General features: G+C 37.2%; 1 protein-coding gene and 1 long non-coding RNA gene across 20 annotated transcripts in view; one reads left to right on the top strand and one right to left on the bottom strand.

Annotated features, from left to right (window-relative positions):
* Positions 1–10,245, top strand: part of LOC113259182 (uncharacterized) — a 47,203-nt gene extending 36,958 nt beyond the window's left edge. Inside the window, exons 8-9 of one of the 2 annotated variants that reach the window (XR_006410108.3) lie at positions 4,634–4,743; positions 6,074–10,245. This is a non-coding gene — a long non-coding RNA (uncharacterized LOC113259182). Of the gene's footprint in view, positions 1–4,633 lie in introns of both variants that reach the window. The other variant, XR_008958082.1, reaches the window with a different exon arrangement.
* The window catches only part of USP54 (ubiquitin specific peptidase 54), a 141,388-nt gene that overhangs the window by 34,780 nt on the left and 93,062 nt on the right, over positions 1–13,546 (bottom strand). For 17 of the 18 annotated variants that reach the window (XM_044386163.3, XM_057308783.1, XM_048219243.2 and 14 more), the window contains 3 exons: positions 2,288–2,422; positions 603–716; positions 391–473 (listed from right to left, as the gene is read on the bottom strand). In XM_044386163.3, the coding sequence (XP_044242098.1) occupies positions 391–473; positions 603–716; positions 2,288–2,422 (332 nt within the window). Of the gene's footprint in view, positions 1–390; positions 474–602; positions 717–2,287; positions 2,423–8,649; positions 8,735–13,546 lie in introns of all 18 variants that reach the window. The other variant, XM_057308784.1, reaches the window with a different exon arrangement.

The raw sequence follows: 13,546 nt of genomic DNA, 5'->3' as shown, positions 1-13,546 counted from the left end.
TCAGACTTAAAACTAAATCAAATAGATTATTCATACAAACTCCTAAATCACATGTTTGATTTTCTTCCTCTGCCCACTATACCAAAGCCCCTTGTCCTGACCAGCCAGCTTCAGTGTCCCAAACATAATGAGTGCCCCTGCCTGTCCCCAAATCCAAAGCTCATAGAGTCCCCATTTCACCTCCCACCTTGCTGACCAGAACTGAACCTAACAAAAGGAAATGGTTGGGAGAGGAGGAGGAACAACAAAGGTTACTTTAAAGTTGTTCTGAGTTCCTACAATATAGCATAGTCTTAACAATAAAAACGTAAGCTATTTGGATGCCTTCAGTGAAAACTCAATCCTTAAGGAGTACCTAAGGGCACAAACAGAGAACCCTTTAAGACTCACCAAAGGGAAGTAGTGGAGATGTAATGCACCATCTGGATGAAAGGCAGCGGATCAGAAGTGGCGCCACAGCTAGTACACACACACTGGGCCCAGGTAAAAAAGCAAAACCAAGCAGCCACAGTCACTGATTGTTTTGGCACCCATCTAATACCCCGCATCCCAGCATAAAGTGTTCTTGAAGAAGAAGTGATGTAGATAGAAATAAGGTTCACCTGTTCAAACAATGTCATTGCAAATTTCTGGTGGGAGATGCAGTGTTGGGCAGTACATATATCCTCTTTGGTTTCATCAGCAATGTGGAAGTGAATTCTCATCAGAAGGTTTTCCTAAGAGGGAAAGAACAAAAGCAGTATATCAGTGATACTTAATAGAAAAACGCACAAATTGGTAGGCAGTTTACTCAGAGAAATAGTAATCCGCTTGGAAGGTAAGAATACCTCTGCTTTTTTGAAAACTGTTTAATTGGAAATAATTATAAATTCACAGGAAACTTCAAAAAAAATTGTGTAGGAGGTCCATGTACCCTTCACCCACTTTCCTCCAATGGTAACATCTTGCATAACTATAGTACAATAACCAAACCAAGAAATGGACATCAATACAGTCTACAGAGTTTATTTAGATTTCACCAGTTTTACATACACTTATTTGTGTGTGTAACTCTCCGCAATTTTCTCACATGTATAGAGTCATATAACAACCACTGCAATCAAGATATAAAACTGTTCCATCACAAGGTTCCCTCACATTATTCCTTTATAGCCTTACCCACCCAATTCCAACCTTGATACCTAGCAACCACTAATCTATTCTCTTATCTCTATAAACTTGTTATTTCAGGAATATTATATAAATGGGAGCATATGGTATGCATATAACCTTTTGATACTGTGTTTTTTGGTCAGCATAATTCCCTTTAGATCCCTTCAAGCTGATGTGTAAATTAGTAATTCCTTTTTATTACTGCATAGTATTCCATGGCATGGAAGTACCAAAGTTTCACTATTTACCATTAAAGGAATTTGGGTCGTTTCCAATTTGGGGCTACTACAAATAAAGATTCTATGAATATTCATGTACAGGTTTTTGTGAAAACTTAAGTCTTCATTTCTCTGGGGTATATGTCCAGTAATGCAACTGCTGAACCATATGATAATTTGCAAGTTTAGTTTTTTAAACAACTGCCAAACTGTTTTCCAGAGTGGCTATACCATTTTACATTCCTATCAGCAATATAGAAGTGATCCAGTTTCTCTGATTTTGGTGACATTTTACCCTGTAATGGAATATAGATCACTCTCAGATTTTTTTAATGGATGCACACAGAGAGTCTTTTGAAGGTTGATGGGTAGAACCCAGAGTTCAGAAGAGCCTTCTACTAAATGTCACTGGGAGCAATGTAGCTACCTAAACAGCACATTACACTTGTGTTAGGGACTCAGTTACTCTCTGTTTAATTATCATTAGTAACGCAGGATTTCACAAAGTACGGTGGTCCCCAGACCAGCAGCATCAGGGTTAGCATCACCTGGAAACTTGTTAAAGCTAGATATTCTTGGGCCCTAATCCAGACATACTGAATAAGAAACTCAAGGGAGTGGGACACAGCAATTTGTATTTTAATGAGCCCTGTCTCCTTTGAAGGTGAGAGCCACTGTTTTATGCAATGGCAAGCACAAAACTACTCTAAGCCCGAAGGAAAGAAAAAGAATAAACCCATTATGCAATTCCTACTTCATTAGCAGAGACACCCTAGAGCTCTGAAAACTTAGGGAAATTCTTAGTTCTAACTGTAGATACTAGGGCAGAGTAAATACTACAGTAAAGTACCCAGTCCCTGATGGAGACCATCAACAGTCTCACCCCAAATCAAAGAGGGCCAGAGGCCAACACTTACAAAGCACTCCGCAGCATCATCCATAATTCCCAGCTGGAAACGCTGTTCATCCTGGAAAGTCTTTGCCAGAGCACTGCGGAGAGTGTCAGATGGAAGCACTTTTTCGCTACTACACTGAAACTGGTTAAAGATTCCCTGTAGGGAAGAGGTTAGACAGGGGAAAAAAGCACGGTGTTGTTATTAAGCTTCTACACATCCCAGTCTGTCAAGCTAGCATCTCCATGCTTTTGACAATGGAACCAAATATACTTCCCATGAGTTGATATGCTTGTAGTTGGTAACAAAAAAGCAAAAAATCAACAGTCAGAATAAAGGGCATGATCTGTGCTAGTAAAGATCCTTGCTCTTTCATCTGACCGTGATACCATTAAGAACACATTAGGAGAGACCACTGTCATGAGTTAATTAATACAGGGTTACCTCATTTCCTCTGATCCAGAGGTAGAAGATCCACAGTAAATAAGGACAAATTATATATAAATGGTTTGGTAAATAATTCTCTGGGGCTTAGCCTATGAAACTTGGCCCCCTTCTCTTAATTTAGAATTACTCAAAGGATAAAGAATAATATAACAAAGACCTACTTGTCTAATACCCAGAAATAAACATTCCATCATGCTTATTTCAAATCTACAGATGAAGTTCCATTTAAGACCACCCACTCTTTACCAGCCATTCACTATCATGAGTTTGTTGCACAATCTTCTGTTTTTTAATACTTCTATACACCTGGGTATTTGTGTATGTGTGTGTGTGTGTGTGTGTGTGTGTGCGTGTACGTGCGTGCGTGTATATATATATATATATATCCTTAAATAACACATAGTATACTTTTACATATATTTTTGTTTATATACAAAGTATCACACTAACTTTTACTTTTTTAAATTCAGCATTATTTTTGAGATCTGTCCATAATTTATACACGTGTAACACACACACATACATACACACACACACACGGTTCATCCTTTTTCCCTGCTGTGTTGTATCTTATCAGGTGCCTATACGACATCTATTTATACATTTCTTTATTGACGGACATTTTGGCAGCCTCCATTTTTTTTCCATTATAAAGAAGCTATTTCAGCTTTTACTTCCACCAGTAAGTTAATATAAATAAATTTACCCATATCCTTGTCAGCAATTAATAAATACACTCAGACTGGTTAATTTGAGTCTTTCTAACTACATTTAGTTTTTCTGGGTCTTTTGTGAATATGACTTTTGGCAAATATCTTCTCTAGTCTTCTAGTGTCTCTTATGTGGAGAAGTTTTATAATTTCGTTGTAATTAAATGTATCTATCTTCTCCATCTTTACCTGATCTGAAACAATGATGAATGTGATGTCCAGAGAATGGAAACAAAAGGTGGCAACAAGTGGCACCTGGCTTGATGAATTCTTCTCAAGTGGTATTGACTTTCCCCACAAAAACTAGAATATGGTCCTTTGACATCACGTGGCCCAGATCCTCACTAAACCACCCAGATAAACAATAAATTCAACGATGAGTTACATATCAACACACCAAAGAATGTCACTCACTTGAAATTCTTGTTAGTAATTTCCTCATTAAAAAAAAAAAAAAGAACAACCATGGTTATTTTTCAAACTTACTAATGAGACTAGAAATGAGACAATTTAATAAACTTACTTATGTGATCTAAGAATAGGAGGCTCACCAACCTAGAATGGTCAATTCTTGGTCCTCATCTTACTTGGTCCTCATAAGCAGCTCAGTCACTCACTCTTCAGATTTTTATCCAAATATTACCCTCACTATATAGTACTTCCTGATCATTTTATTTATTTGTTTTCCTGATCATTTTATTTATTTGTTTGTTTTAAAGATTTTATTTGTCGAAAAGAGAGAGTCTGCACAAGCAGGGGGAGCGGCAGGCACAGGGAGAACAATGAGCAAGGAGCCCGATGCGGACTCGATCCCAGGACTCTGGGATCATGACCTGAGCCAAAGGCAGACGTTTAACAGACTGAGCCACCCAGGCGTCCCCTGATCACTCTATTTAAAATTGCAAGCTCTACCCCCTCTTCCCCAAACCTCCTAACCTCACCTGTTTTATTTTTCTCTGTGGCACTTATTATCATCTGTAATACCATGTATTTTACTTATTTACTGTTTGACTACACTCTCTAGAATTTACGTGTGAGGACAGAAAATTTTTGCCCTTTAATTCCCTGCTATATTACTCCCAACACCTAGAAGGTACTGGCATATAGAGGGCAACTGATAACTAATTCTGGATGAGTAAATGAATGAATGAATGATGTGATATAGGTAAGTCTTATTAAGATATTACATTCCCTCTTTTTTTTTTTTTTTAAGTAGGCTCCATGCCCAGTGGGGAACCCAACACAGGGCCTGAACCCACGACCCAGAGATCAAGACCTGAGCTGAGATCAAGAATCAGACGTTTAACCAACTGAGCCACCCAGGTATCCCTTCTTTTTTTTAAAGAAGATAAAGAATCACCTAGGAATGTTGAAAATTTTTCTTAAGGTAATATAACTGGTTAAAGCAAAATAGGGTTAAATCTCATTCTGCTAATTTCAAGCTAGAACTGTTTTTTCCTCATTCTACTCTCTTACTAGCACTGTTCCTCCTCATACACACTGAACATCTATCCCAAAGCAGCTCAAGAGCAATCTGCTACATAACTTGCTATTATTTCCCTACAAAGGACTTCATATGATGTGGAGGAAACAGTACTAATAATACATATTTAGTATTATTTTATAAGCTAGGAGCTGGGGGAAATCTATTATAAGTTATTTTGGATTAATCTAGACATTTTTCACAAATATATTTAAGAGCACGTAAAGAAGGCAAGGCAGGACCTTCCATAATTTGTTACTGGAAATAGAAGAATGTCTACCAGTGACCCTTAAACTAGACCAAAAGGAACGGTCTAGGTCCACAGTTAAACATTCTCAGAGAGCAATTGGTATCTATACCAAGTGACCTATAGGATTCTGAAACAGAGGAACACAGAAACAAAGGAAAAGGTGGCCAAAGAAGCAGTGACTGCTTCTACAAATAATAGTGGTTTGACCACTGGCAACAATAAGTGACCACAATCACATCCTAACTTGCCGTTCTTCTCAACTGTTAATGCTAAGATCTTACTGCTAACAAAGGCTCTATTTCTAGAGCATGGGATGGATGAGGTTTGGTCCTTTGTCCAGAGTCCAAAACAGGTTTCAAAACAAACCAATGGGAAATTAGTTCCAGGATAGTTCTATACAAATGTGATATTTGCAAAATACAGCTCCTTTAGTCTTTCTCAACTGAGTTCCCTGAAAAATCAAGCCCTAATATTCTAAGACATCAACAATTCCTAATGACTAACTTCTCTCCTATGTATAGCAGTAGTTATGTTATTATCCAGAGAGAATTAAAATAGTCGCTCAAGTCATGTTCTGTGTTCTGTGGTTCAGATGACCCTGCTTGAGAAAGGACAGAACTCCACTGAAAGATGGTACAGAATAATAGTTAAGAGCATGGACTCTGGAACCAAACTATCTGGGTTCAAAATCCCAGTCCTGTTATTTGCCATCTCTGTGACCCTAGAAAAGTTACTTAACTTCTCTAGGCTTCAGTTTCCTCTTTTAAAAGAAGACTAGTAATAGTATTTACCTCCTAGGGTTATTTATGGATTAAATAAATTATCTATATCTCTATCTATTCCTTAAGACTAATGCCTGGCTGTAGAAGTGCTATCCAAGTAATGTTGTTGTTGTTATGATTATTGTCATTATATTTTAGGTTACTAAGGATCCTGTCTGCCGCTGACCTTGGGTCAGAAATGCATCTACTTTGAGCTACCTCCTCAGTCTCTGAAATCTGGATAGGAAGGACCAAACTTTTCTCTTTCTGTTGCTCTCATTCGAGAGAGGCAGATTTCTCATGACTATATAAGAAAGGTTTCAGCACAGAAAGGGAAAGACCTAAAGTCAGAGCTCTGCTTACATGCACAGTGGATATGCAATAACAGATCTGACTTGTGTTCGGTGTCATCAATGTCTCCAAACTATACTTTTTCTCATCTCTTAATTATAGGCAACTTTCTCCATTCACAATGAATATCTAAATGTATTCAGAATGCCTGCATCTTCTTTATTTTATTGTAACTATTATTATCAGTCTTGCTCTGCTATTGTTAGGAAAAAGCAAGTGTATCAGGGATGAAGAAGCCTGAGCTGTCCCAGCATGCATCTGTGGAGCTGCAGTTCTGGAAGAAGCTGTAGCACAAAGCCCCTCTGTTAGGGCAGCACACTAACCCCTGTGTGTCCCTCTCACATGAGCACAAGGGCTGGAACGGGCCTCCTCCTGTTCCCTTTTTCACCCTCCTCCCACCTTTCCCAGAGGGAGATCCTGTTCACACCAAAGAAAGCCAAGAACATTTAGTTCAGCAATAAGAACAGGTGGTAGCACCAATAAGGAACAAAAACTGGTATTCTTCCAATTGCTGAGTTCTGTGGCAGGGAGTGAGAAAGGGCAGGAGAACCAAAACCCAGGAGTCATTTTTCCCTATGGGGTCCCTGATGGTTTCATTTCAATAAACAGAGAAAACCCACCTTTGAGGTTTCTCTCTGCTCTTCTTCACATAGTGAAACCAAAGAGGTCTTCCTTTTCATTCTCAGGGAAAGGCAAATTACTTTTTGTCTGTTAACTATTTTCTTGGATACAGTGCAAAAGCAATAAGACTTTAATGACTAAAAGCAGGTGCTTCCCCACCCATTTCTCTTGGATCATGGAGCAAACAATTCTACCCACATGAGCACATAGTTATTTGGATTAGTAAAAACCATGTAAATAAGATAAAAGTGCCATAAAGACAGAAAGTCTTTGCGCTCTGGCATCTACAAATGCAGCTGTTGCTTAAGTTTTTTTCCCCCCTAAAACACAGACTTTTGTTTTTGGGCAGGGAACAGCTGTTTATCTCTCAGGACTTCCTAGACTTGCATCTAAAAGAAGTCATGAGTAGAGAAGATGGGGGTCAAGGAGAAGGGCCATCACTAAATCTGATGCTTTATGGACCCTAGGTTTTTCGAAAGTTAGTAGTCTAACTAATCCCTGAAGAGTGTCCAACAATAACTTTTGCAAAGGCACGACACACTTTATGCACTGCTACTAACTCAGTTCTTAGGTTTTCTCTTCTTGATCTGGGCTTCCCAAATCTCTCATCATTTTGGCTCTCATAATCACTCCTTTTCTCCACACCTCCTGGAAATCAGAGACTTAAATAACTTGTAAACCTGAATGTGGCCAATCAAGCCTGTTTGTAAACACAATCCTCTGAAAGAAAGATAACGGAGCTACTACTCCTTGAGGACTACTGGAAAAGAGAACTCTCACTAGTTTTATGTGTTCAAAAGAATCGCAAACATTCTCTTTCAAGAGGGGAAAAACATATAAATGTTTGCCATTTTGGCACCCAAAACAATAACATTAGATTTTTAACATTTTATTGCAGAAAATTTCAAACATACTAGAGTAGACAAAATACCACAACAAACTCCCATGTACCTATTATCTATCTTCAACAATTATCAGCCTGTGGCCAATCTCATTTCATATATACAACCCACTCACTTATCCCATTCCCAGATCATTTTGAAGCAAATGCCAGACATTACTCATCTGTAAATACTTCAGGATATGCCTCTAAAAAATAAGAACTCTTTTTGTTTAAAACATACCCATAATATAATTAACACACTTAGAAAAAGGTAATAATAATTCCTTAATCATCAAATATCCAGTCAGTTTAATAGAAACTGTTGCTCCAACATCGAAGAAGGCAGAACAGCTGGCTAGTTTCTCCGTTGGGATTCCTTAACCTTATGTCTAAAAATACCTACCTTTTCTGGACTTCACGATTAGAAAATTACCCGCATATCCTACCTCAGTCCTTTTAAGTAAATTCAGTTATCAATACCATATCTCCCCATTGAGTTTTAGGGTTTTATTTGTACTCTTTGAGTTCATAACCTAATACTTTGTGGACTTGCAGTGGTGAAGTTAAAGACCATCATAAGCTACCTATCACACTCATTCCTGCTATCAGGGCAAAAGAGACAGACACCCACATACACACAAAGACAGAGACACAGAAAGAAACACCAAGACTTCAAGACACTGAACAGAGAGCCACAGAATAGAGACAGGCCAAATTCACCAGAGAATTGCTTTTAGTGGGAAATCATAAACTAATGGTGAGATTTTACAAAATATAATAGTCAATTTGCTAATTTTTGTCAAGATAAAAAATATAGGACCTTAGAGATTACCAACAGTATTTAAATCAAATTTTGAGAATCAATACCATAACCACTTACCCCAAAGGGGAAATGAAAAGGGGGACCCTTCTGGACATGCACAAAGATTTTGAGATTGTATAAGTTTCAGGTTCTGCCATAAACTCTGAAAAGGAAAGAATCATAATACTATATTTGTCCTTGCAGCCATACCCCTCTATTTGAATATCATGTAAAATTCTAAGCTCCAAATTTTAAAAAGGATAAAAGACTCAACTTTACACTATCCAAGTTAAGCCAACGGTTAAATTAGTTGAGAATACTTCAGTACAGCCTAATAGGACTTTAAGACTAAGAAAGGTTAACTGAAAGATGACACACATATGCTCATACACCTAGATAAGCAAAACAAAGAAGTTCAACTCAAGTAGATAATATTTGCATTAGACAAAGGGATATACCTTCTTCACGTGAGGGCTGCTTATCACTAGCCAAAATTTCCAGGGAACATATTAGAAATCTAATTTCCCTGTTTGAATAGTCCAGCATAACAGATTTACTCTTCTCTGATATTAACCATGACTATAGGACAATGAAGAATCTTCTATTCCAATAATCTACCAAAAAAAGGACTGGACTGATGATAATGAACAATGAGTAATTTCCTATACCACTTTATTCCCTGTGCTTATGCTTCAATACCCAATAGAGGAACAGCTACACGATACACACTTAAAATATACTCAAGTATTTATTCTCCGAACTCTCAAATCTCCCCCCAGTTAACAGGTGGGCTATGAACAGAACACAGATTTTCCTACCCCTTTCAAACGGTCTTACTGCTTACAGACTTGCGTTACACAACACCTTATACACAAAAACCTATTTACTCCCCACCTACCCTTACCATCACCACCATTCCCTGGCTTTGATGCCTTGTACTAGCATTCTTAAAAGAAAAATCATTAATTAAGAAGATTTGTTGAATTTAATCAATCAATGAAGCATTCTTCTTTGCCTATAACAAAAAACACTCTGTCCTACATCTTGGCACACTGCAAAGCCTCTAGTACAATCCCTGGAAGGAGAACAAAATCTTTGTGGCATACTAAGTACAGAGGACGGATTTCCTCCCCTGGACAGAGATAAATAAATAAGCCAATACCAAAGTAAAACCATACCCTGGGGGCTGGGGGTAAAAGGGTAGATTCAATATGAATAATAAATAAGAGCTCTGGGCTATAGGCATTCCAACAGTTCAGGTCAGGAAATATCTTTTAGTAACACTAGATGGGAATAAATTTGTAGATTCAGAAGGAACAGGGTAATTAACACACAAATCGCTCTTATTTGCTAAATCAGTGTTGAAAGGCATTGTGGTTCAAAGTAGGAAGAAAGACACACTAACACAAATTCTTTTTAATGAAAGCCATCATTAATAACTTGCATGCAAGATTTCAAGGCTGAAATTACTTTAGGAACTTTGTATCAGATAACAAAGAAAAAAAAACAGTACATTTTACAGAACCAAAAGAAATGGATTATCCTAAATATTGTGTATAAACCACCAAAAAGCAATTATAAGCTCTGAATACAACATATACTATGGTACCTGGTGAAGGTCACAAGGCACAAAAATACTGATAAACATTCAGAAAGCAGAAGAAAAAGCAAAAATATTATACAAAAGGTGTTCATATAAGACCAAAAGTAAAGGCATTTTAAGGGTTGGTGCAAGGAAAAGTAAAAAGTGCAGAAAAAGCAGGGATATATATCTTCTAGCCAGACTCAGAAGGGCAAATCATTAGACTAAGGGAACATCCAAACATTAGACTAAGGGAAAGTTGGCTAGCTTCTGATTCATCTAGGAACATGTTTGTGTCTGTTTTTGTTCTTAATATTGGGTTCTAGAGCTAAACGATTATGTACCACCATAAAGAATTCTGACTTTATAGAATTGGCAAGTTCTTATAGAGTACTTCAAATTCAAGAGTTTTGGAGTTCCCGGGGCACCTGGGTGGCTCAGTCGTTAAGTGTCTGCCTTCGGCTCAGGGCGTGATCCTGGCGTTCTGGGATCAAGCCCCACATTAGTCCACTGGGAGCCTGCTTCTTCCTCTCCCACTCCCCCTGCTTGTGTTCCCTCTCTCACTGTCTGTCTCTGTCAAATAAATAAATAAAATCTTTAAAAAAAAAAAAAAGAATTTTGGAGTTCCCTATTTTGAAAAAAATCTATGATATAAGAATTTTACATTCCAAACTCAGCACTAAAGAATGCAAATAGGACACGAAGTAACCAGCAAAAAGGAATTCTTATTTGCTTCAGCAAAGATTCCTCTAATTTTGAAATAGGAGGCAGAGAAAAAAAAATGGGATTTAAATATATAGAATTACACCCACACTGGGACACCACAAAGTTAACATGTAACTTAATTGTAGGATACCAGATAACTGCTTTGCTTGACAGAATCCCAGGCTTTTGACTCTTCAGCAGATTTTCCCACCATCAACTCCCCAGGACCCCCACCACACATATACATCTCACCCTTCCCTAACTAAATGAGGCATAAAGTCCCAGATTAAGTAGACCTACTAAAAAAAAGTATAAAACCAAAAGCCACAATGAAAATCAGAAGTAGAACAAGAGTGAGAAAGAACATAAAAGACAAAGAAAAAAGAGAAGAAAAAGGCAAGTACTCAAAACTTTATAACTAAAACCCAAGAACTACTTAAATACATGAACCCAGAAAAGTTAAGTGTTTATATTATGGTGCAAGCACTATAAGGAATACCAACAGGGAGGAAATGCTGAGCTACCTTCCCCAAAACTCATTCAGCCATGCTAAATACGGTTAAGTAAAATAATCATGGGTCTAGATAGAGGTCAGATTTTTTTAATTTCATTAAGAAGATACATTTCTGGGGGGGAAAAGAGAAGATATGTTTCTGAATTGGAGTTCTGAAAGGACTGGATGTGGTTTGGTTTAAAAGGGATGTGTTGTTTTGCTTATTGTTGTTATGTTTTGGGTGCCAAGGGATCCAGGCAAAGTGAATAATATCTGCAATGTCTAAGAGGTAGGCATAGAGAGTGTACCATCTGCTATCATAGTTGAAATGGAGAGTGCCTGAGTAAGGAAAGGAAAGGAAAAGAAAGTATGAAATTAGTTTTTTAAATGCCTATAATCATACATTTTTAAGCGATTTAAGAGATAATAGAGAGTCCCTTCGAGGTTACCCAAGAAGGGAGTAATTTCAAAATAGCACTCCAGCATATTCTTAGGTTAGAACAAATGAAAGAGGATGATACTAGAGATGGAGAGGCAACTCAGGGATCTGAAAAAAAAGTATTCTTTTTACTGTAAAGTGGACGGAAAGACTTAATACTAGAAATACATTGACCAGAGGGGAGGCATAAAGAGAAATGACAATTTCTGTGATGCAAGTCAGGCAATTTCCAGCTTTCCTCTTTACACTTTAGTGTGCTTTCTAAAATGACTGTGGTATGTTTATTTTGTTGTTGTTGTTAAGATTTTATTTTAAGTGATCTCTATACCCGCCGTGGGGCTTGAACTTACAACCCTGAGATCAAGAGTTGCGTGTTCTACTGACTGAGCCAGCCAGGCACCCCTGTACTACATTTAATAAAAATCATCATTTAAATTAAAAACAAGCATGATGTTAAATACTTAGCCAAAGAATAATAAAGAAATGCCCATGAGTTCACCACCCAATTTAAGAAATGGAAAAATTAGGGACTCCTGGGTGGCTCAGTCAGTTAAGCATCTGTCTTCGGCTCAGGTCATGATCCCAAGGTCCCGGAATCAAGTCCCGCATCAGGCTCCCTGCTCAGCAGAGAGCCTGCTTCTCCCTTTCTCTCTGCTGCTCCCCCTGCTTGTGCTCTCTCTCTCACACAAATAAATAAACAAAATCTTTTTTAAAAAAATTTTTAAAGAAATGAAAAGAATTAACAATGAGTGTGAAACTCCCCAATTGACTATAATCTCCTCCCCCTCCACCTTCTAGAGATAACCAATGTCCTGAATTTTATGAATTTTCTCTATAGTTTTATCACATATATGTATCCCTGAACAACATGTTGTTTAGTTTTGCCCATTTTTACTTTGTATATAAATGGAATCATAGTTTATATAGTGTTCTGTGACTTGCTTTTTTCAGTCAGTATAATGTTTTTGTGATTAATCCAAGCTGATATACAGAGCTAAAGGCTATTCATTTTCATTGCTATATAATATCACTTTAGGAACAAACCATAATTTTTAAATACATTCTACTATAGTTGGAATGGGTTGTTTCCATTTTTCTACAATCACAAAAAAAATACTACTTTGAACATTCTCAAATATGTCTTCTGATATGTATATACAAGGAAGTTCTCTACAACATATACCTAGGAGTGGAATTACTGAGTTACAGGGTATACGCTACTTTAATTTTACCTGAAAAATGTAATATCAAATTATTTCCCTAACGAGTGGTATCAATTTATATTCCAACCAGCAATTGTATGTAAGTTCTTATTATTCCACCTTTCAGGTAACAATCTTAACTGATTTTTAAATTTCTACTAATCTGAAGACAGTATTGGTTTAGTTTACATTTCTTAGATTGCTTAGGAGGATAAGAATCTTTCATCTCCTTAAAGGTCTTTCGGGTTTCCTGTTCTTAGAAATGCCTGTTTATATCTTTTGCCCATTTTCCCACTGACTCAATTTTCTTTTACATACTCATTATAGAAGTTCTTCTCTGGAGTTCTATGCTGAATACCAACACTTTGTTGGTTATATAATATATTGCAGATATTTCCTACCTGTGTGTGGCCTTGTGTCTTTACCCTCTTCTGGAGTCTTCTGATGAACAGAAGTTTTTGAATTTTCTGTAGTAAAATGTTATCAATGTTTCTAACTTTGTGTTTTTCATGTCTTATTTAATAAGTCCTGTCTATCCCTGAGTTCATGATATT

The sequence above is a fragment of the Ursus arctos genome, unplaced genomic scaffold (genome assembly GCF_023065955.2).
Source record: "Ursus arctos isolate Adak ecotype North America unplaced genomic scaffold, UrsArc2.0 scaffold_7, whole genome shotgun sequence".
Lineage (NCBI taxonomy): Eukaryota > Metazoa > Chordata > Mammalia > Carnivora > Ursidae > Ursus > Ursus arctos.
Note: the sequence above shows the minus strand (reverse complement) of the source record. Positions and strands in the feature narration are given on the sequence as shown.